Source organism: Vairimorpha necatrix, chromosome 8, assembly GCF_036630325.1.
Source record: "Vairimorpha necatrix chromosome 8, complete sequence".
In the NCBI taxonomy this organism is placed as follows: Eukaryota; Fungi; Microsporidia; family Nosematidae; genus Vairimorpha; species Vairimorpha necatrix.
In genome coordinates this window covers 986,818-1,012,312 of record NC_088823.1, presented here as the reverse complement: position 1 = coordinate 1,012,312, position 25,495 = coordinate 986,818, and the positions used below count along the sequence as shown (strand labels likewise).

At 25.0% G+C, this 25,495-nt stretch overlaps 5 protein-coding genes across 5 annotated transcripts; all 5 read right to left on the bottom strand.

Annotated features, from left to right (window-relative positions):
• Positions 1-6,048: 6,048 nt before the first annotated feature.
• Positions 6,049-6,990, bottom strand: VNE69_08177 (putative SP-containing protein; the record flags this gene model as incomplete). Its single annotated transcript, XM_065474495.1, has 1 exon — positions 6,049-6,990. The coding sequence occupies one exon, from the start codon at positions 6,988-6,990 to the stop codon at positions 6,049-6,051; it is 942 nt and encodes a 313-aa protein (XP_065330567.1).
• Positions 6,991-9,277: 2,287 nt separating this feature from the next.
• On the bottom strand, positions 9,278-10,210 carry VNE69_08176 (uncharacterized protein; the record flags this gene model as incomplete). The annotated part of the gene is made up of 1 exon (XM_065474494.1): positions 9,278-10,210. The coding sequence occupies one exon, from the start codon at positions 10,208-10,210 to the stop codon at positions 9,278-9,280; it is 933 nt and encodes a 310-aa protein (XP_065330566.1).
• A 1,840-nt stretch (positions 10,211-12,050) lies between these two features.
• On the bottom strand, positions 12,051-12,971 carry VNE69_08175 (uncharacterized protein; the record flags this gene model as incomplete). Its single annotated transcript, XM_065474493.1, has 1 exon — positions 12,051-12,971. The coding sequence occupies one exon, from the start codon at positions 12,969-12,971 to the stop codon at positions 12,051-12,053; it is 921 nt and encodes a 306-aa protein (XP_065330565.1).
• A 4,923-nt stretch (positions 12,972-17,894) lies between these two features.
• VNE69_08174 (uncharacterized protein) lies at positions 17,895-18,818 on the bottom strand (the record flags this gene model as incomplete). The annotated part of the gene is made up of 1 exon (XM_065474492.1): positions 17,895-18,818. The coding sequence occupies one exon, from the start codon at positions 18,816-18,818 to the stop codon at positions 17,895-17,897; it is 924 nt and encodes a 307-aa protein (XP_065330564.1).
• Positions 18,819-22,982: 4,164 nt separating this feature from the next.
• Positions 22,983-23,921, bottom strand: VNE69_08173 (uncharacterized protein; the record flags this gene model as incomplete). The annotated part of the gene is made up of 1 exon (XM_065474491.1): positions 22,983-23,921. One exon carries the CDS (start codon positions 23,919-23,921, stop codon positions 22,983-22,985), a length of 939 nt encoding a protein of 312 aa, XP_065330563.1.
• Positions 23,922-25,495: the final 1,574 nt, after the last annotated feature.

The following is a 25,495-nucleotide window of genomic DNA, read 5'->3' as shown; positions in this document are numbered from 1 at the left end:
GTATTAATTGATTTAACCGTAATTGTAAACTGCAATTATATGTTGGCAAGCAGAATTCTGTCTTGGATTTTATATTTATTAAAATATCTATATAATAGCGTTATTGCACAACAAATAACATTTCCTTCATAGAACAACAGTTTCGCCATCTTATTTGTTTAAATTTGTGTTAGCATATTATATAGGTGCGGTATATAGGATTTACGTTCAATTAACACTACAAATTTTAATGTGTGGGGTTGCCAACAGGTCAAAACTAAATGGCTAAGATGCATAAATTGAGTTTATATATGCGATTATGCTAAATGGTTGTCGATTTATAGAATATTTTTGTAGATTTAGCTTTGTAGATTTTTAAACATCTCCTGAATGGAGTTTCTGATGTGACGTATACATTAAATGTCGCAAAATAGAAGCTATAAATGAGTTCTCGAATTAAATTGTGGACCTATAGTTTATATATTCAAATTTTACAACAAAACATACATATCTTAGACGCATTCAAAATGTCTATAAATACTACTTAAGTTGTAAAATTTTTGGTTTTAATTGCTACTTACGCTATAAGATTTTTTTTCATTTTATTAAAGTGGCAAGGAAAAAAATAAAAACACTACAATATTGACAACCCTAATCTATTTATTTCCTAAATCTCTTATTATAAGCTTGGGTGTAAACATAACACAATCCATCGATTCAGAATCAATTTAAGAAATGATGAACATATGCACGCATTCAAGTTTCTGAATTAATTTAATGCATGTGAGATATACCTTTTCAAATAATATCTATATTTTTATTGCTATATCTATCTTAATTATCGAAAAGAAAAAACATTTTTGATTCATCATATTTCAAATGGGGGCATAATTGTATTGATTATGATAAAATCATATAATAAAAAATTTTATCGAATGTAATTATAAATATTGATTATATATAGAATAAAAGTTTTCTTCTGTAAAATTTTATTCGTTTTTTGTTGATAGCAAAAAAAGATTGTTTTATATAAATTATAAGTTATAAGAATAGCGCAAATTTAACAAGTCTTTAAATTTGTTCTACGATTTATCAAGCATTTTTTACTATTAAATATTGAATTTTTTTCGTGGTAAATTTTATGAGAGGCAATTTTTTTCACATTAATACTATGTAATATATTTTAATTTTTAAATTTATAAATTTGTCAAAGGCTGCGATTTACTGAGATAATCAAGGAATTATAATGTTTAGCACATATTTTAGTGCTATTTTTAGTTTTTAGCAATAAACGATTATCAACTTCATTTTTACATTAATTTAAACTAATCTGTTATTATTTTGAGATTTTTTTTTTCATACAAATATATCACAATTTTTTTTTCCAGTGCTATTTTTAGCGCCTTTACACATTGTGATTACTTATTTTCATATATAGTAAAACATAATAATTTTGCTTCTATGTAATCGATTATGTTTACAGTATAATAAAATAATATTACAGTTCCAATTGTTATAATAGCATACAATATTTATTAAGGCCCATTAAAAAACATAAATTTTAAGATTAAAGATTTAATTGAGTAATATTGTTTTATTTTCGCATCGAAGTATATTATCTTGATTGAAAATAATATGAGATTGAAATGACTTGTTCTATACACACATGTAATTAATAAAAATATTGACAGACTAAAAGATCACATCTACAAACTTTTCGAACCACATTCTGATTTTTATATTTAATTTTTTATAGATGTAAGGTTAATGGAATATAATCAATTAAAAAATTTGTGACCCTCTACTAACAGTGCGGAATTATAGCAAAGAAGTTTTCGGAGCATTGAATGTTTTTTTTGGTTCTAAAGGTTTTATATTGAAATACATTAAAATATAATATACGAAAATGAATAATGCAATCTGTAATAACAGATTAATAAATTTATATTAAGTCTATAACCAATAGAAATATCAAAAATAACGTTTAAAATATTAAATATCAGGGCTGTATAAAGTATACTGCAAGAATAAGATTTACAATTAGTTGTAATTAATTTAATTGCAATAAAATACTAAAAATATACAAAAACACAATTAATCTTCTATTTTATTAATTACAGAGCATAATTTTAATTACCGTAGAATTCAAAACCATTTTGAAATGTTTAATTATGTTAAGATAGAGAGTAAAATAATTTGAATTGAAGATTTTCTATTTGTTTGTTCTCGTTAAATTATTTAGCGATTTCCAAACTACATTTTTCATATTGATTATTTTCATATAATATCAAATTAAAAATATAGCCTCAAATCGATACTATTAATTGCGTTGATATATGTAAACAAGTTTTTTTTGTTAAACTTAGTTCTAAATAAAGTCGGAATTTAATATATTTTGTGTACCCTTACTCCGAAGCATTTTAAAAAGCGTTCTAGCATCATAAAATTCTAAACATGATGTTAAAATTGAAATAAAAAAATTGGAAATGTTTATTGTGATAATTTACAGTTTTATGCTACTTAAAAAATACGTTACATCTTATAAGCGATTCTTTTTTATTTTTAAAAATATAAACTTAAAAAAATTAAAAACTTACGTTTTATAGAACCTATATTATAAATACGATTATAAATGGATAGTGAAAAGCAATATTTGTATTACAATGAATTCTTACATGTTTTTTAAATAAGACTAAGATTGAAAATAAAAAAAGAAACCATTTTAAGGGGTTTTTATGAATTCTATAATTTTATGATGGATTAAAAAGTAATATCAATTCATTGATTTTAATTTTTAAGTAGTAATTAGATTATAATTAAATGACTCTAGGCGTCCTAATGTAGTTAACAGTCCTTCTAGATTCTCTATAAATCATTTAGTTTTTTTTAAAAAAACACGCAAACATTTCGAAATGTCATTAATGTCTTATTAATATTATAGCTATTAATGACATTTTGTAAAAGTTGGTTATCAAATATTCCATATAAATCTATGACATAAATTGAAATAGTCAAACAAATAAGGAAATCTATCAACCATTTTCGTATAAAAAACTAATTTATTAACATCAAATTTATATCTATAATGTTTTAGTCTGAGTGCATATAACATTTCATTGGTCTGGAAATAAAATTTACATCTTTTATTATCAAAATTTGAAAATTTTCTGGTAACTAAGATCTTTCTTCAAATTTCTTAGTTGAGGCAAGAAAATCGATGATATTTTATATAAATTGTTCCACTACAGATTTGTATTATAGTTGTATTTTTTGTATTCTTTAATACCTTTAGTATTTGCAAATTGTTTAAAAGGTTCAAGTAAAAATAAAATTTATTTCATCAATTCCCCATTCTACAGGTAAATCAAAAAAATTTTGAGTATGTTCATTTTGATTTTCTATACTTGCTCCTATATAAGTATTTTCAGTCTGAAGATGGTTTGTCTATAAATATCTTATGAAATTTCAAATTTTGTGTGTAAAGTCTTTCTCTTTAACTAATGTTTAAACATCAGATTTTAATAATTTTTTCTTGCATAATTGCATCCTTTTTCTATAAGTTTTTGCAACCAATAATGATTGTAATTGGCTTTTATTTTTTTCGTTGTCATGTTTTGGTTTAGAAATAAGATCAAGTGTTAAATCATGCTGTGTATCTTCGGTTATTATATTAAGATTGTCTGGTTTGTCTATTTCAGAACATATTACGAATAAAATATACAAATCATTTGGGATAAAAATTTATAAAATTTCTCAATTTCAATATAGCAGTGGAAACTAAAAAGACAAATATACGAAAAACATCTTATTGCATCACATTTTTCTTTTAATCTACTTTGGTGCATTTGAAAACACTTTTGAATGTTTTGTAAAAAAATAAAATTAATAAAATTTTTATATTATAAACAAATAGTTTAATATTGGCATTTTAAAAATAGAATGTTTATTTTTAAGAAGATAAATTTAGATAATATATCATTCGAAATTTATATAAAGTTTATATCAATATAAATTTACAATGTATTTTATTGTTTGATTTTATTTTTATTCTAATTACAAATCTAAAATACATGCTTTCTACTAATACCAATGATTGTTAGAAGTCACTTGTTAATATTATAATTAGAGCATCCAATAATAATGCTTCAAATAAATAATATTTTCAAAGAAAAATTTTGCATTTGAAAAAAATAGAATAATTTGTGAATATTATTCCTTAATTAGTTCTTAGACGTTAATTCATACAACTTTTAGTAAAATGTAGTTTAAAGTATATTTTTTTTCTTGAATGTTATAATAATTTAGATAAAAATAAATTTTGATTTTATGTTTTTTATTACTGTAATACATTTTTTTATCTAAGATATTAATCACAAATCAGTTTTTCTAAATTTTTAATTATTTTTATGTAAACTAAATTTTGAATCTTATACATATTTGTCTTAGGAATGAAAAACCTATTTGTTCAAGAATCGTAAATTCCAATATTATTTATTGTCAAGATATTTTAAATGCTGTGATGCCACTTCGCAGATGTTATATTATTATAATTCATTTTTCTAGTTCTCGGGTAGCTCTGTTGTATTGATATTCTACATTACCTCACAATATATATGCGTACATTTTTATTTCTTTATCCTTCAACATAGAACTGAGTAAATATCTGTATTAAAAGTTATAATATTTATAATATTTTTGTTTTTTAAAATAGAAAGTGCTAAAGAACGAATAAATTTATTCATCCCAAATATTTTAGAACTTTAAAATCTATATACACAAATGCACAAAAAAATTTAAAAAAAAAAAAATTAAACAATTTATCCTAATTTTTACATAAAGTAGAAATTAGTGTGTAATAAAATAATTGATAAAATCTATCTATTGTGATTGCAAGTGATGTTAAAGGTTTTTTGAGAGTTCATAACAAGTTTTAATACTGAAATTTTTTTTTTAAAAAGATAAATCATTTGATGCTATGTTACTAGATAGTTTGTAAAGATGTTAAAGTTTAGGAATTTGTGTTTCAAAATAGATGAAAATCTAGAGATAGTATTATATAGATGTATTTAAAACAATACTTCAACATTTAAAAATACTCATATTTTTAGATGTAAATATGGAAAAATTATTCAAAAAATCATTATTAGACGATGTTTTCTATTCAATAATATTTAAATTCAACTATTACCTTGAAATCACTACTATTTTTAATTGTAATAAGCGAATTTTTACCATTAAAATCTAAATATTATAGTTTTCGTTGTATGTGTTTGATTAACTACAATAAAATAACGTAAATATTTATTTTATTACACGATAACATAGATTATTCAAATTACAAATCTTTAATACGCACTTGATTTAGTCATCACATATATTAATGTGTAAATTAAAAACAAGTTTCAGCTTTTTGTGCTTTTTACGATAGCCACTACTGTTACATTCTTTTTAGAAAACAGAAAACATTTAAGAAATTAAAAAAAAATAAGTAAATCCAGAGTAAATATGCAATCTTTATATAGGGCTATTAAAATAATATCAAAGATAAAATTCGATATTGACTTATTACTATGCCAAAAATGAACCAGAAATATTATATAATTAAACACGGAACTGTTTTTGTCTTTTGCTACAATATAATATTTTCACGTAAATTTAAAAAAGTATACATTTTTAAAATAAATTTTTTTTTTTAAAAAATTTCAATTATCTTCACAGATGAAAATTTAAAGTTACTATGATGAATCCAGATGTTAATAAACAAAATCCGAGCTTCAGATAAATTTTGCAATTAAATATATACTTTAAAACTTAAAGCATTTTTTTTAAAAACGAATATAAAAAACATTAAAGTAGGAAAGAATCACAAATAATCGCAAATTTTTTCTTTCGTATTTATTAATTACGTTTCTAACCTCTTATAGAATTAGATTTAAAGTATTTAGCTTTTATATTTTTTTTTGTTGTCTTTTTAATAAAATGTACAAACTGGTGATTATAGAATAAAAAAACGAATGTAAAATTTTTAAAGTTATTATCAACAAAAATATTGTATTTTATGAAATTAAACTATTTAATTGCCGGTTCGAGATGTTCTAACATTGTTAACATTGTTTGTAGATCTTTTAAAAAGTTATTAGAATATTTTAATACAACATTTAAGTTAATTGACATGTTGTATAATATTTTTTCCATTTCAGACGATTCGTTCACTTTTTTAATATATAGCTCAATAAGCAGGCCATATAAATATACAAATCTTCCACATAAATTAAAGTAATCAAATAGATATGGAAATCTATCAAGCATAGTCGTATAATAAAGGTTTAACGTGTCTGTATTGCGCCTAAAACTAAAATTTTTAGGTCTAAGTTTTTCAAAATAAGCCATCGCACGAATTGTACAATTTGTGTTTTCGATAATTGATGCTTTAGAATATGTATCAATAGAAGACTCTGCCAATTTTTTTATTATTTGAGGCAAGTGAATAGTTTTTATTTGTGAAAAGTTGTTAAACCACCTGGCCATTCTTTTGCTAATTTTTTGATATTTGATGTAAGAATCATTATCTGGAAATTTGTTATTTCTTTTAATTTTGATGCTATCAAGTTTCTCATTTTCCCATGTCTCCAATAGATCAAAAAACATTTTAGTACAATTATAGACATTTGGTATATTTTCTTTTATTCTGCAGGTTTCACTTTTTAGATAATCTGTCTTCATACAATGCAAAAAATCAGATATAAATGTAAAAAACACTGAGTCATTATTCGTACTTGCAGATTCTGTTGACGATGAAAAGTTTTCGTAGCAAGACCGTGGGCTTTTATGACAGATTTTTTCAATATTTGAAGAAAATATTTGACTTGAATTTATATTTTCAACTCGTTGGCGACCAAAATTAATTTCGTTAAGAACTTCGTTTTTTAAATCATCCCATTCTCTCCACTGATCTGATTTCTGATCATTTTGTAGGTTGGAGCCGACTACTAATAAAATATATAAAAGCATGAATGGGGTAAATAAAAAACTTAAATAAAAGCAAAAAAAAGTTTAAAAAAATTTGAATTTACTGTTAATTTATGTCAAAAGGTTTTAAAACCTTCTTTGTCTTTTTTAACACCTGTCAAAATTAATAAAGCTAATATATAAATGTTCTTGAATATCTTAGATAATTACAAAAAAAGAAGGATTATAAATAAAAGCCTTCAAATTTAGAATATAATTTTATAATTTTTTCTTGTTTTTTTCCCGCAGCTGTTTTGTAGCTATCAAATACAGAGATAAGCAAAAAGTTATTGTTAATACATTTACAAATAGAAACTACCTGAAACTTCAAAATTAAAAATCATTTCATCAATTTTTAGAAAATTGATGACATAATTTGATAAAATCAGCATTATAGTAAAAAATGACAAGTATAAAATTTTTAAAAATTGCCCTCTTTAAAAAAAATTAATAAGAAGCAAACCTCAAATCCCTCAAAACATATAATAAAAAAATGAATGTATTAGAATTAACGAGGAATGTTGGTTATATCAAAATAATACTTTTATATATTTTGCTTCAGTTGCGCCGTATAGCTCATTACTTCTAATAATATAAAAAGTCAAATTATTTGACAAGGGTTGTCCTTAACCTATTGAAAATAGAAACTTCTAGTGATTTTTTTCTGGGAACCTGTTTTGATATTCCTAAAATCTTGACTGTGATTTGCAAGTTTTCTGAACCTTATTAGCCTCTTTAAGGTTATATAGGCACCCACATATCTTAACAAATTACGGATTTAAAGTTTTACACGCTTTCTCAATTTTGGGAACAATGTATATTTGTTTTTTTTATATTTACATAGACTATATTTTATTACTTTGATTCTTAATGCATTCATCAACAACTAACTCCCATATGCCAGTCTTCCTTTTATATTTGGCTTTACCAAACTTACTTTTGTATATCTCTACAACTATCTCATCAATTTATATCTGTACTAGGTTATTCAAACTTATAATAAATTTCTAAAAATTTTCTTTGATGTAACTTACGTTTTAACGTTACAACCCAACAATCTCAATTTTGAGTTGTGTTTAACCTAAATGATCCACTTTTTATTTTTTTACAGATGTAAATGATTTAGTTTACTATTTAAAATAAATAATATATTTAATTTAAAAATCTATCTTTGCTATTAAAATCTGCTTCTAAAATAAACCTTTTATTTAATACTTGCTCACAGCCACATTTTATATATTTCTATTAGCATTTCTTATTATAAAATGCTAATAAAAATCATTAATTCTTTATTTATTGTCATTCCCTGGTTTTTTTCAAAAAAGGTAATTTTTAAAAACTTTGACACGTGTCATTTTTGGACGCTAACGCTGAATTTACCCACGTAATTAAATTTACGTAAACTTCAAAATGGAAAAAAAACTATAATTTTTGTCCATTCAAAATCTGATTTTTAGTTTTTTAATATGTAAAAAATTAATGGTGGTTAAGATTTCATGAATATATGCCAACTTCAAAAGGATAAATTAACTGTTCAGATTATAAATTCAAAGGTTTAATGGGTTACAGTATACCACGAGCCTTTGTTGTATTTGTATGCTTTCTAATTTCAATTCTTTTATAATGCATAATATTTTTTGGATTTTACTGACAGAGTAATTTCTAAAATAATATCATAATATATTTGTTTTTTTTAATTTAAATGCAGTTATTATTTTGTTGAATTGTTCATATGGAACAACTATAATTGTTTCTTATTTTTAATAATTATACAAAAACATCAAAAAATCAATATAAAGACATTAAATAAAGATTTTTGTCTTAGAATTTTTATATTGTACACAGTAACTTTTTAATTACGGGTATTGTTCTAAATATTTAAAAAGGTCCGATTAGGCGCGCATCCCTTTTTTCTTATTTTATAAGAAGTTTTTACTAATATTTCAATTTTAAGGCAGTGTTTTGTTAATTAACATTCATACCTCTAAATACTTCTCCCGTATGTTTAACTCTTTACAAATACCGACATATTCTCAAAAGAATATAGATTTATTTATAATGAGCATAATTTGGTTTTGAATCTTAATTTTAATATTTTATAAAGGATGCAATTGAATTTACTACATGTCCTATATAAGATTTAATAATATTACAAATTTAAATTTACTTTTTTATTTTCGAAAAATTAAAAAATATATTAAACCATTATCGGTAAAGGTAAACTTTTAACATTATTAAGTATTAAATACTTTAAATCTACAAAATACTAAATTTAGTAAATCATTAGAATTTATTGAACCAATTTAAAATTTTCAAGTATTAAAATAATTTCTTTTACATTTTTTAGAAAATTTTCCCGTCTATGTATTAAAAGTTTTAGGTTTTTTGACATATTATACAATATAAGTTCCACTTCGTACGAATTAGATACTTTCTTTATATAATGTTGAATAATCATTTCATACAAATCTATAAATTTCTTACATATATTAAAACAATTAAATAGGTAGGGAAATCTATCGACCAACAACTTATATAGGTGTATTAATGTATTGCTATGATATACATAATTTAATTTATGAGGCCTAAGCTGTTCAAAATATGACATTCCACAACATAATGTATTTATAATATCAATTATTAGATTTTTAGATATTTCTTGAATTGTAGAACATTCTATCTTATTTCTGATTTGAGGCAAGTAAAAAGTTAATATTTTACAGAAATTATTTTGATAAATATTGATATATTTATGTGTATATATATACTTCTTATTATAATCAGGATCTACAAATTTACACGGTTTATGGATTTCTAATACCATTATATTTTCACTTTTCCATTTCTCTAACAAATCATTAAAAATTGTACTTTGGTCACTAATATACGATCTATCTTCATGTAGTTCAACACTTTCAGTTAAAATATGTGTCATTTTTATACGACTTAAAAAATTTAATAAATGTCCCAATTTAGTCGGTTTTTTTAATGATTCTGAAGGTTTCTTACATTCTTCGCTGTAAGCGTTCGTAATTTTATTGATAGTTTCTGTCACATTTGAAGATTTTAATTGATATTTTTCATTTTCATACTCCTTCTTTTTTGGTTTAAATGTTAGATCAAGCGGAAATTCGTCTGTTAATTCTTCATTAAACGATTGTTTTAAGGTAATTGAGCAATTTTCTATTGTAGAACCGAAAACTAATAAAATATTAAAAAACATTTTAGGGTAAAAACTTTATTTTTAATATCGTTTTAATAAAACTTTTGTATTAAACAATAAGTTTATTCTTATAAATTTCACAAAAGGAAAAATTGAAGAATTTAAACTATAACACATTCATAAAAATTAAAAATTCTCATTAAATAATATATTAAACCAAACATTTTACAAATAAATACAAATAAATGTATGTCTATAGTTATTTCATTCTTTATTCTAAAATGACTAAAAAATTTATACATAAACATACATTTGAGATAAAAAGTTAAAACCTCTATAATTATATTAACAAATTTGTTTCATTTTGAGCATTCTTTGTTAAGCTAAACATACAAAAAATAAAAATATCTATTTTAATATGTTGAATAGTCATTGCGTATTTATTTGTGATGTTTGCAATTTGTATTGTGTCTTTGCTTTTTTTTTATAATGAGTAGTGCTTGGCAAGGCGGTTTAGAATTTCATAGCTTCAAATGAATATTCGGGATATGAAGGATGATTTAGATACCTTTTTGGATATTGAAAAATGTATTATTGTAGGTTTTGTTTATCATATAAGCGCAAAGGGAAACAAGCGAACCATTGTTTTATAATGATAAAGCCAATATATTTTGATCATGACCATATTAAAATACTAGACTTAAGATCTAAAATTTATGAAATTATTCTGAAAGAGAAAACATCATGTTAATTATTTGAGAAACATTTGGTATTTGGTGACACACGACATTCTTCTAGCTCTCTTAATATAAGTCAGACTCTAATAATAGAAATATTCGGCTTAATTTTAATTCTACCGAATCATCAACCTAAACAAATACGTCGCCTAAAAAACAAATGGAAAATTTAAGTTCTTTTTATAGTAAAACGTATGGAAATGAAAAAACTTATTGCAAAATTGAAATCCTTTTCAACCAACGAAAGATAAAATTGATCTAATGTGACATAAAAAGAGAAACAACAAACCCTTACTAGTCACTAGAAAAATAGGTGTCAAAAACATTATAAAAATGTCTTTTATCTAAGCAGAGCAGCTATGGCGCAGCTCTCACTCAATTTCCCCTTTTCGGGATATGTATTATAATTTAATGACTTGCCAAATAATACAATATAGTCAAATTGATCTTGTTGATATCAATTTTCTATCTACAAATTCTAATGATAAACAAATCAAAGCACAATAGATGATATACTTGTAACATATTAAAAAATTATTATATTTAAATTCAAAATGACATTACATTTTTTAAAAAAAAATGTTCTAAATATATTTAATATCGATTTTTCCTATTAAATTTGTTTACAGATTGACATACGTTATTTATTTTAGACAATAATTTATTAGTTGATCTTTGCCGAAAGTAAGCAAAGCATATCAAAAAATTCAATCTGTACATATTTCATTAGAATAAACATAACGTATGATTTTAGTTAATATCATCAAAGTTGATTAGTAAAGTTAAAAATAATACTGGGCAGATTTAAATCAGTTCTTTATGCATTTTACGCTCTGAAAAATGTTAACATCTATTGAATATTTAAAAATTCCATTCAAATTAGAATCAGAACAATCTCTATAATTTTAATTAAAAAAAATTTGATTTTTTGTCAAATATATTTCATAGAAGTTTTTATAAAAAATGCTTCAAATTGTTTTGCTTTTATTGTTCCTCTTTATTGTTATAAATTTTTAAAAAAAAAATTTTGAACGTGAAAGTCTAATTTGGGAGCAAATGTATTACTTCCCACATATTTTTAATGATATACCTTAAATACTTGTTGTAAGATAATTTAAATTAATAAAATGAAAAAAATAGAATAATTACATAATTTAATCACTTTATTCGAGGTGATCGAACATTGTTAATATACCTTCAACATTTTTTAGGAACTTATCAGTGGTTCTTAATATTTTTGACAAATATTGGGAGCATTCATATAAGATTCTAATCATGTCAGATTTCTCATTGGAATTTTTTTTATGATACTTAATTATCATTTCATATAAATTTATGAATCTTTCACATAAATTAAAACAATCAAATAAATAAGGAAATCTCTTTAGCATGGTCGTATAATATAATTTTAATACCATGGCATCGTGATTATAGGGCAGATTTTTCGATTTAATATTATCATAATAAGACATGACACGAGATATATTATCTATATTTTCGATTATTGATGTTTTAGATTCATCTAAAATATTTGACTTTTCCAATTCTTTTTTTATCATTGGCAAAAAATAGTTAATAATTACTGAGAAGTTGCCCAACCACGTAGTTATCTTTTTATTGTATTTTTTGTATTTCATCAGATATTTAGGATCTGAAAATTTTTTAATACTAAAATTATCTTTAACAATCTGTGTCTCGGTTCCCCATTTCTGAAACATTTTCATAAAATCAACAATGCGATAATTATAATCCTTCATATTTAGATTAGTATAAATCTTAAGACGCATCTTCTTCATAAGTTTTAAAAAATTTAATGTTAGACGCAAATAGTCTGGTTTGTTCAATAAAGTTGAAACACACATTTTTCTCGATTTTCTTTTATAAGGAAGAAATTTTTTATTCGCACCTTCAAATCTTTCGAAATAATCGAATGGGCTTTTAGAATTATTATGCAGACATATTTCAGATTTAATTTCAAATTTCACTTCGCATTCGTGCTGGCTATTCTCCCACGGTCTCCATAGAGATAAATCCTGGTCATTAGCAAGTTCGGAGCTATCAATCAATAAAATATAAAAAAACATGTAGGGTAAATTTTTTAAAAAAAAAATTGTTAAAAATAATATCCAATCTAAAAAAAAACTTATTAGTACTTTTTATTTTATAAAATAAAAAAACTTTCTTGACAATGGAAAATAAAAAAAAACATAATTTTTTTACTAGAGAATAATTTTGATTGTATTATTGCTCTGATGATCAAATATCAAATATTCAAATCAAAAATGATTAAATTTACAAAAAAAAAACTAGATCGGTCAAATAAAAATATAATAAACGTTTGCAATTTTTTTTTGTGTTATACAACAATCATGAAAAAATTCTGTTTATACTTGTTTAATATAAGAATGCTTTTTAAATTTATTAACTTTTTTTGTTAAACGTATAAAAATATGGAGATGGGGTACAAGACTACCCCCCTCTGAGGGTGTTCATTTTTTTTTCGAACCCCAAAAATGGATTGGAAAAAAAGCAGGAGCTAGAAGAAGACAAAAATTACATTGCGCTTATTACACTGAAACAATAAATAAATATCGCTTTTGAATACAAAATTATATATTAAACTAATTTATTACAATTTTATAAATTATTAAGCATTTTTTACACTTACGATTGATGGAATTGGGGACCAAAACGCCCCCTCTGAGGGTGCTCACTTTATTTTTTTGTACCCCAAAATAAAGTAAAAAAAAAGGAAGGAGAGCGATCATTAGCACTAAAATTACTTTACCTTCAAACATTAAAAATGCCAAATTAATATATTCTTGTGCATAAAATTTAATTTTAACTTATTATATTTCTATAAAACTATAAAATTCTACATAACTCAACATATTATATATCCAATTTTTTGATTAAATAATCTATCTAGATAAAGAACATTTAATATATATTTCTTTCATGAAATACATTTCTAGTTTCAATTGTGGTTTACCTTAAGGTAGATTTTCTTCAAAAACTAATTCTTATAATAAGCCAACAATTAAAAAAATTTAAAAAATAAGAAGATTAAAAACGTACAATACTTTAGATAAGCAGAAAAAACTTACCTTTAAATATATTTTTCTATGAAAGCACATATTGATTTGTTATTTTATATTTCATTGTATGGTGAAATTTTTTCTCTTCTTTGCTTCTCCTTTTTTGCCTTCATTTTTGGGCACCAAAAAATTAAGTAAACACCCTCAAAAGTGGAGATAGTGTGGTATCTTTCGCCCTAATAATATTACACTGTTTCTTTAAATACTTCATTCAAAATTTTGATTTTACATGTAATTGATGTATATATAGTACTTTTAAATATATCTACCATTGTACTAGACATTATAAAGCCTATAGTGGAAATCTTAATGTTGAATGTCACCGTCGGAGCGACGCCAGGGAAAGTGCTTACTTGAGAAGGGTAAAAAATTAAAAAAAAATACCCGTTCGGAGCGGACGCAAGGGAAAATGCTTACTTGAGAAGGGTAAAAAATTTAAAAAAAATTGGTGTTTATTTGTAATTTGTATTTAAAATTTCCCTAACTTTAGGGCATGAAAATAAAATTGAATAACAATGGAAGACAAGAAGTTTTTGTCTTTTTACAGACTGGTATTGTTCCAACAAAGTTGGTAGAAAAACAAGAACGAGATGATTTTAGGAAAAGGGCACAAAAATTTATCCTTTTTGAGGATATAATTGACGGTATCACAGAGCTCACGGTGAGATTTAAAGTAGGTCTATATAGATTATTAAGATTCTTTATCACCAACGAGCAACGATTCAAAATTGATTATATAAAATTGATCCATATCTAAAATGGGCATGCGGGACGGGACAGATTGTTTTCATTATTGCAAACAAAAGTCTACGACGCTACACAAAAAGATATCCAGAGGGTCTTGAATAGCTGTGATATATGTCAATCAAAGAGAAATCTAGTAACTAGACCAGTTATTAGACCAATAGTAGCAAAGTATCCAAGGGAAAGATATGTTGCAGACTTGATTAACCTCCGGCTATTTTACGAACTCAATGAAGGATATAAATGGTTATTGAATATTGTAGATTCTCTTACCAAATTTTGCTTGACGGTACCACTATATGACAAATCAAGTATTAGTGTAGGAAATGCTTTCGAAACATTGTTTAGGACGTTTGGTTCTTGTTATATACTTCATACTGTTAACGGCAGAGAATTTGTAAATCAAACACTCTTCGATTTATGTCAGAAATATAAAATAAACATGTAAGGGGGAGAGCTAGATGTCCATGGATACAAGGACAGATAGAACGATGCAATCAAACATTAAAGTGGATGATTGCATCTAATCTCAGGACAAAAAATATTTTGGGTCAATAGACCAAAGTACGTGAAGAAGTTACCTGGTCATATAATAATTTAAGACACTCTACTACGAGACAAACACCATTCTCTTTAATGTTTGGTAGACCCATTAGGGACATAATGGACGAGTCTAGAATCACGGGTATTCTAGAATCGATTAATAGCAAAATCACGAACAAGAGTGTGAGGACGAAGAACGCACTGAAGAAAGTTTATCAGATGTTCTAGATTGCAATACTAATGAAAAAATCCAGCAAATATATGCTCTTAATAACACAAACCTTTTTTTAAATAAAATTTATTATGATGCAGCAAGAATTCATACACAAACTGCTGCAGATAGAATGGTACAAAGAAGTATGTGGAGAAATGATTTTTTAGAATTTAAAATAGGAGATAGAGTCCTTATAAGACCTTACTTGGACAACAACGTCAATACTAGAAGACATTTTCTATATGAGCATTTAGATGCTGAGGTCTATATTGTAATAGACATAAACAATTTAATAAAGTAAAATTATGCAAAGAAGATGATAATGATATTATAATAGAAGAAATAAGTACTAGAGATCTAAGGTTGCTTGGTAATGAATAAAGTACTAAAAATTTTGTTTATTTTATTTTTTTTTTCTATTTTTTTTTCATTATTCCCTCCCATTATTATAAAAAAATAGCAAAAATTTACCCCTCAAAAAGTCGAGACAAAACTTTGGTTATCATTTAAGACGAACATTTATTTGTTCTTATTTTTTGGTTCGATCCTCACTGAAGAGATTTTTTTTAATTTTTTACTCCTGGTGTCCGCTCCGAACTGAGACAAATGTTATTCCAAAAAATTTTACTCCCTCTAATTTGTATTGTATCTTCATAAAGTTTACTTTTAATCCACAATCTTTAAATTTACAAATTACTTGTTTTAAAAAATTGTCTTGTATGTACTATCTCATGCACGAATATTAATATCATTAATGTACACCTCATAGATTTGCCTCTAAATTAATCTAAAACAACGTCCTTCACGTTTTAATATGAGGAGAATTTTTAAATTCAATTATAATGGTATTCCATTTTTATATTCTAATATTTATCTCAGACGATGTCTTATGTTTGTGATGTTCTTCAACTTCTATATGATAGAATCCTTCTTTTAGGTCTATACACGTTATACTTAAGAACCATACGTTGCTCTAATAATGTCTCTAATTCGTAACAATTCATGCGGATCCTTTTCAACTTGTTCGTCAAAGGCCATCAAATTTTTTACTAATTTTACATCTCCATTTGGGCTTTTATAGACTTATTAGTGCTCTCCACTCAATATTCGTCCTTTTGACAATACCTCTACTTTCTAATATACTTTTCTAACTTTTCACGTTGATTATAATTAATATTTTGTCACTTTTTAAGTACTTTTACTCTGGTTTTGTACTTATGAAATATTTCCCTCTGTCAAGTATTTTATTTCCCCCTCGTCTTTTACTAATACTTCTGTCAGTCGACGAACCTACGCTGACAATAAGAATCCATAAATGTGACTGATTCTTATTTAATATAAATGTGGAGAAGGATAATAGTGACAGGCGGTAAATTAATATTGAATACGAGCATTTAGAGAGTTACTTTTATTTTAGCAATTTACTCTTTTCGGAATAGAACGTCGAAATGGTCTATTCCAAATATTTCCTATTTATTTATTTTCCAGCCCTTACCCTTAATCATGGCTACATCTAATAATCCAAATAAATCTATTATTGATACTCCGTCCTCTATTTCAGATCAGACCTCGTATCTGGTCACAACTTCTAACACATTTTTACAAATTCTTCTAATTAATTAATATTTTTTCTTCTTTTATTCTGTTTTGTATTTCCTACATAAAAACTGTTTCTTAAGTTTTCTTTTTTTACCTCTACTTGTAGTCTTAATTTAAAATCATTTCCTTCCAATATTACTATTATACCAACATTGCAAATACCACTATTAGGACTTTTACTTTCATTATCTCCTTTGTCTTCCTTTACGCTCCTTAAACTTCTAGCTGTATGTCCATTTCCTCCACATAGTAAACAATGTTTTCTTTCTCGCCTTTTATATTGGAAAGATCTTCCCGGTACTGCTCTTTTCCTGGTCATTTCTCCCTTAATCCCATTGTTTAATTTTCCTTTCATCGCAACTACCATATCTAACAGTTCTCTCCTCCTTATCTTTTCTTTGTTTTCCTTCTCTTCTTCTTCAACTAATTTTCAATTTTAATATGAAAAACCTTACAATTTTCCATACTTACTAAATTTTTATCAATAATAAAACCCTGAAGTTAAATACTTGCTTTTTTTATCGCCCACTTAAGTGTCAATATTTTACTTCATTCTGCATTCTGGTGATCGCTTCTACTCTCTTAGCTTCTTTGAATAATTTTCTGCTCCCTGAACACTGGTCTCACTTGTTACTCTGTCTTCTTTTTTGTTCGCCAAAAATACATTTATTTAATAAGGGGTTAACCTCAATATAGTTATTTTTTAAATATAAAAAAAAATCACAGTTTAACTACTTACCAAAGAATTTAATATATTTTTTTAGAATTATATACACAATTTACAAAAATACAATTTCATATCGTAAAAATCATTTTTCATCATCAGTTTGAAGATTTCCAAGTAATTCTATGCTATTTTGTATGTATTTAAAAAAATTAACACGATTTCGTACTATATATGTAATATTTGACGACATAGGGTACAATGTCGCGATCATTTTAGATGAATTCGATACTTTTTTAACATAATTTTCGATTATTAACTCATATAAATTTATATATCTTTCAAACAAATTAAAGTAATCGAATAGATAAGGAAATCTATTGTACATTAATGTATAAAGACATTTTAGTGTATTGCTATGATGGATATAATTTAAGTATTTGGGCTTAAGTTGATCAAAATAGGACATAGAATAAGATATGTTTTTTATAATACCATTTATATTATTTTTACATACATCTTGTATTGAAGATATTTCTATTTCATTTTTTATTATAGGCATGTATTGATTTACTATTTTACTAAAATTGAGAAGATATATATTAATATATTTATGCATATAGGTATATTTCTGATGACGTTCTAAATTATTGAATTTATATGGCTTTTGATAATAAATATCTAAGGAAGGTTCACTTTTCCATCCCTCCAATAAATTTTTGTAAATATATGTACGATTAATTAAATTTGATACATTTTCAGTATTAAGATATTTTGTTTTTGTACGTTTAATAAAATCTAAGACAAAACACAACATGTTCGAGTCATCCATCGAGGCCGAGCAGTTATTTTTTGGACCTTCTCTTTTATAAACATACGTTACGTCATAAGAATGTCTTGTACTTTTTTTGGGGATTGTCTTACTTTTATTTCTAACTTCTTTATGTTTAGGTTTACATGAAAGATCTAGTGGAATTTCATTTGATATATCTAATTCAAAAGAAGACATTAAAAAGCCGTCAGTGGGTTTGTATTTTGAACTTAAGCCGACTAAAATATATAAATACATTATGGGTGACCTGCATTTTTAATTTATGTAGGGAATCAATTTATATATCAAAAAATGGAATTTATTTTTTTTTATTTTATTAGATCAAAAAGAATTATAGTAATAATTTTAGATTTTGCATTTAAACAATTTATCTTATTCATTAATTTTTGTTGATTTTTTGCCTAATATTTTTTAACAATATATTTGTAGTGTTCAGAAAATAAAACATTGCATAGATATAAGATAATTTATACTTTAAAATTATTTGCTTATGATCTATAAGATCTTCAATTTTAAATAAATAAAAATACACGGATCAATAATAAAAAATAGAAAGCGGTAAACCTTTTAAATTGTTCAAGCGATTCATGGTAATTTGTGTAGTATAAAAATTTATATACGATATAATTACAAAAATATTATATTTGGTTTCGAAAGCATCTTAGGCATATAACGACGAACAATTTACAGCTATTGAGTTTTACATAAACTTTTAAGTTGATCGGCAAGATAATAACAAAAGTAGAAACATGAATTAGACATTTCAAAATAATACAAAAGAGCATAAAAATATGTAAAAATAGAAATTGAACACATTAAACATTTTAATCTGCAAATAATATCAATTTGCAGTTAATAAGTTATAAAATGCTACAATAATAATTAAATGGTATTATGACAGACGAATGACTAGCAAGATACGAAGGATATGAAAGAAAATATTGATATTATATTTTTATTAATTTTGATTATATGTTATATATCCTTATTATTTTTACCCCTCATTATGGAAAATAAACACATGGGGGCGATACCAGAAAATGGGTCTACAAAGGAGGACCGTGGCCAAGAGGCTAGAATATTATTAAAAGAGGTTAAAAGGATTGTTTATGAGTTGTTTTTAGAGAAAATTGATGAGTGTGGATTTAAATTAGAAATTTTTAGGAGAGGTTCTATTTTATTGAGAAATTTTATTGTTGAGAGGATCTCGCAAGAGGGTAGTTGGAAGGAAATTGAGGAAAAATTAGAGTTGCTAGCTATTCAGGAGGAAAAGGAACAAGTGAGAAAAAAAGAATTTGAAGAGTTGTCCCTAGCGTTATGGGCTAAATTTGAGGAGAAGAATAAGTTGTCTCGTGAGGAAAATAAAAAGAATATGCGTTGCTACAATTGTGGGAAGTTAGGCCATAGTGTTAGATTTTGTAGGGGAATGAGGCGAGATTCTGAAGACAGAAGAAATAAAAGTAGTTTTAATTATGTTGGTAAATGTAAAGTGCAATTAGACTTAGAGGGTAAATGTGATGACGATTCCAATTCGGACAAATGTGATTATTATAATGTTGATGGTGGGAAACGTAAGAAGAAAAATTTAGGGGATATACAAGATTATAGCAAAAGGGACAATAATAAGAGAGTTCTGTTGAGAAGGGATGTAAGAGGCATCGCGTATTTAGAGGAGATTATTTCACGGGTAGGAGGAAGAGAGGATGAAGATATTAGTTTTGTAAGGTTGAAAAATGTATTATCAAGACTCAAGAAGGCAAGAAAGTTGTTAAAAAAGGGCAGGCTATAGCTCAGGCTTTGTTGAAGAAGACGGAAGATTATATTAATAATTTGGGGTGAAGAAAGAGAACTTATCGGGTTGTAGTAAGTATGAGAAAGGAAGATTTTTAGGATATGGTGTTATCAAGGAAGTTTGCGGAGGTGACTCGTACTTAGTTAGTTTGGAAAATGGTAGGATCGTGAAAAAGCGGCATTATGATTTAAAAGGTCTGCTTGGGATTAATGAGTTCTAGTATGAGACTACCGTCTTGGAGGGGGGATGTTATATATCCTTATTATTTTTACCCCTCATTATGGAAAATAAACACATTATATAAATATTTAATATATTAGGTATGGTCCTAATTATTTGGGTCGGATTTAATAATAGTCAGATAAGAAAATATTTTAATCAAAGCTCAAATTAAAAGATGTTGTTTCTAACTTACATGTTTTATAAAATACTTATTTGAAATTGTTATAGGTTTACTAAAGCGTGTTTAGTTAGTTTCTCTATGATTTTATACGTTAACTTTTACATGGTTAAAAAATAACGTCCGCATTGTAAAAGATCCTCGTCAAATAGTTTATGACACATAATCTAGATGCATCGAGTTGAAGGCGTACCCAATACAGCATAATTCAGTAGTAACATGTTTAAAAATATTTAAAAAGAATATCAAAAGATTTTGGTTTTATTTCAACATTGTGGAACTGAATGTACATTTATTCTAAAAGCAACTAATCATATTCAATTGATAAAGCACTTTTTTTTGTATTTCTCGAGAATATAATAATTATCCATGTATATGATTATGATTGACCGTTAATGTTTGGTTTTGAACTATAATCAATTCTATGTATTATTTAGCTGTAACTAGTTAAATTTTTATATTTTTCTGAAATAAATTTTTTTTGTGGAGATCATTAAACTGACTTTATAAAATTCTGGAAAAGAGAAAGGCAATAATTTTGGAGAAACTTACAATCGATCAAATTAAAATCACAAAAACTCAAGCAATAATATCAGATCCGGGATACTTATTCACATATCCAATGTCAAAATAAGACACAGTTGTTTTATATTTCAATTTTCGTTTAAGATTAGTGCCATGTTAGAAATCTTTGTTAAAATAAAAGATTTTAATTAGAATTACGAATTCCTTTAGATAATATATTGTAGGTATCGATGGATATCAAGAAAGCATCACGACCATCTAGTAATTTTTCAGATGTATTGACATATGGTACAACTTTTGTTTTATATTTTGTGTATTGGATACTTTTTAAAGTAATGCTCAATTATAATTTCATATAAATTTATAAACCTTTCAAACGAATCAAAGAAGTCAAATAGATAAGGAAATCCCTTTAATATAAAAGTAGACTGTAGTTTTGATAAATTGCCATCGTATTTATATTTTATTTTTTTTTGATGTAGTTTGTAAAAATATATCATGGAACGATAGATAGAATCTACCCTTATGATTATTCGTTTTTTACACGTTTAAAGTATTTAAGACTTTAGTATTTTTTTTTCTGATTTGCAAAAAATTTTTATTTGTTATTTCTTTGAAATTTTGCAGCCACATTAAATATATTCTATAGGTATTTTTATAATTTATAAGATGTTTGTGATCTGGAAATTTGTAATTATGTGATTTATCATCTATCAAATAACAGCTTTAATCCAAACCTGCAATCTATCGTTTAAAAACTTGGCTCGGTACTACTATATCTTTTTTTAAAGTAATAATTGTAATTTTCATTATCATGATATTTGTTTTTCATGAAATTTACGAAATTTAATATATCACTTAGTAGATCATTGTTGTCTTGGGTGGTGCATAAATATTATACTTTTAAACAATGTTATTTGTAGGGATTAAATCTTTTATTGTACATTAATTAATTTTTGAAGATTCTGATCTATTTTTGCTGTTTTCAAAATCACAATGATTTGACTTATAAGTAAGTTATCAGTAATATTCTTGGTTTATTCTCCCATGGTTAGTTGGAATGAATTCGTGCTCAAGCGTGACCGATGAACTGCTTATTAACAAAAGACATTTTAACATAATGGGCACGAGAAAACCAATTTTATAGTTTCGTTTTTGATTAAAATTATATACCCTGCATATCTAAACATACTATTAAAGTTTAAACACACAAAAAAATCTAAAATATACATATATTTTTGACGTTGATATTAGAATAAATGATACTAGTTTAAAAGAAAAAATAATGTATTATGTAAAACTCATTTTAAAAATTAATCGCTCTATCATCTTTTAGTTTATATCATATTTTATTTTTTTTGGTTCGAATTATGTCAATTTAACAATTTAATCAGCTACTTGTTGAAATGTTATAAAAAAAGAATAAACAAATGAATTTTTTTAAATCTCAAAAATTTTGGTGGTTAATTTACGTCGTCTTTCATTTTCACAATTCAAATAAAAACAAATGGAAAAGAAATAATACATTGCTTTTGTCTTTTTTTTAAATATGAGCAAGGAAAATAAAAGAAAACTATTTTAAAAATTATTTTTAAGTATTTGTCTACAAATTTTAATGCTTAAGATATTATATACTTGGTATATAATTAATTTTTTAGCTTTTATAATCTGTATATTATTAAAGTTATAAATTAGGTTTACTTGTTGATATAAGAAATGCTAACTTATTTTCAAGCGCTGTCATAAAATCATCCTTATTATTCATTAACCTCGACAGATTTAGAGACATTAAATATAATCTTCTATTCATGTTTCTTGGATCATTAACTTCTTTAATATAACGCTTTATTAGTAGTTCATATAAATTAATAAATCTCTCACAAAAATTGTAATAGCTAAATAAAGAAGGCAACTTATCTAATATTAACTTATAACGAAGTTTTAAAAAAGTACTTCTTATGACGAATCTTGATATCTTAGGCCTTAGAGTCTCAAAATAATCCATGATTTTATATATAGATTCTATATTCTCACAGATTGTCCTTTTTGATATTTCTCGAATTGAAGATAATAATACTTCATGTTTAATTTGAGGCAAGTACTCCTTTAATATTTTTCTATAGTCTTTCAACCACCTAAAAAGTACATTAGAATTATAATTAAAGTTTTTAGTACAATGAGTGTTGGACAATTTATTATAATATTGTTGCTCAAAAGATAATATTTTTTCAATTTTGAACTTCGGAAATAATACATTTTTTAATTTAGAGTTGTATGAAACTTGCATATCATTGTCTAAAACGTTTTTTGTATGAATATATTTTGTTCTCATTGTTTTTACAAAATTTACAAGAAGAGGCAAGTAATCTAGCTCAATTTTTGAAATTGAAATATCATGCGACGCAAAATCTACACGATCATGACGCAATAAACTATGATCTTCAATTTCATTAGTCTCGAGTGAATTTACTGTCCTTTCATGAAAACTTGAGTCATTAAGTTTTAGTAGGGTGCTTAAACTTAATGCTAGATCTATTGGTTTATCTTCCCAAGGTCTCCATGGAGTAAAGGTGAGACTACTTTCAAATTCTGAACCGAATGCTATTAAAATGTACTGAAACATAAATGGGTAGAATTTTTTATCATAAATAACTATAATTTAATAATAAAATCATGAAATTGAAAAATTGTAATGATTATACTACAAAATAAATTGAAGTATAATAGTTTTTCCAAAAATTTATTAAAAAATCATATATATCTTTTGATTAAAATATGATGCGAAAGATATAGAAAAAAAATTGATATTAGTTCGCATTTATTTCAGATGGAGCTTTGGCCCACTATGGTCAGAAAAGGGGTATTTAAGTGAATTTGTAATTTTTTTGCCCCAAAAATGAAAAGTCGAGAGGAGGAGCTCATGAACATTTTTTCAACAGCAATCGAAAACAAAACAGTAAAGTGTACAAAATGTGATGCTGATTGTAAAACGACTAAAAAAAAACAAATATGTAGCTATATGTAAATGGAAAGCTTGTAAAGTCAAGGTGTCATTATTAAAAGACACTCCATTTTATTGCAAAAAGACAAGTATATTAGATATTTTGTTAGTAATAAAACTATGATCTTGTAAAGTTAAACAGACTGCCATATGTGAATTTCTGGGCATTAGTCAAAAATGCATAAGACATATAATTAATAAAACATTATCTATTGTGGAAAATACTGTTTATAATTTAACTGGTAAAATAGGTGGACCAGGAATAATAGTAGAAATAGATGAATCCAAATTTGGTAAAGTGAAATATCACAAAGGCCATCGTGTCGATGGTGTCTGGGTTTTTGGGATGGTTGAAAGAACCACCCAAAGGAAGATTGTAATGATTCCAGTAGACAATAGAAGAACTGACACTTTAGAAGAAATAATTAAAAATTATGTTCACAGAGAATCAATAATACACAGTGACTGCTTTAAGTCTTACAGCAAATTAAAAGACATATTTGCAGAGCATAAAACTGTTAATCATTCCATTGAATTTGTGAACAATATCAATAGCTGTCATACTAACACTATTGAAGGAAATTGGTTTGGTATAAAAAATGAAACTTCAGTAAGACACAGAACAAGAACACTGATTTCTGGTTCACTAATAAGATTTATGTTAAGAAGAAATTTTAAAGGAGATGTATTTACAAATATTATTAAATTTATTTTTTCTTCCTTTTTTCCCGTTTTGACTTTCCAAAAAAAGGGTGTTTTTTTTAAAAAAAATATTTATAGCCAAAAAACGCTCATTGTGGGCCTTTTAGCCATTTCAGATACTATAAAAACTAATCTATCAATTATAATTTCTTACTTTATAATAAACATTGTTAATATTCTATGTATTATTCTTTATTTTAACGCTCTATTTTTTAACATGAGCAATTAAAAAAGAAAAAATAAAATATTAGCCATGATTGTTTCCAAACTAGGTTTAAAGATTGATTCATGAACATATCATATTCAACATATTTTTTCATAAAAAATATTTTATAAATATAACAACATTTCATTGAAACTCTGTTTTTAATAAATGAGTAGTTGATGTTTTTTTTTAGAAAAAATATATTTTTTTAAACATAATTTAAGTCTAGAGAAAATATATATCGTGTATTAATAGTATGTTTTGTTCGTATAAAATAATCACTGAAATA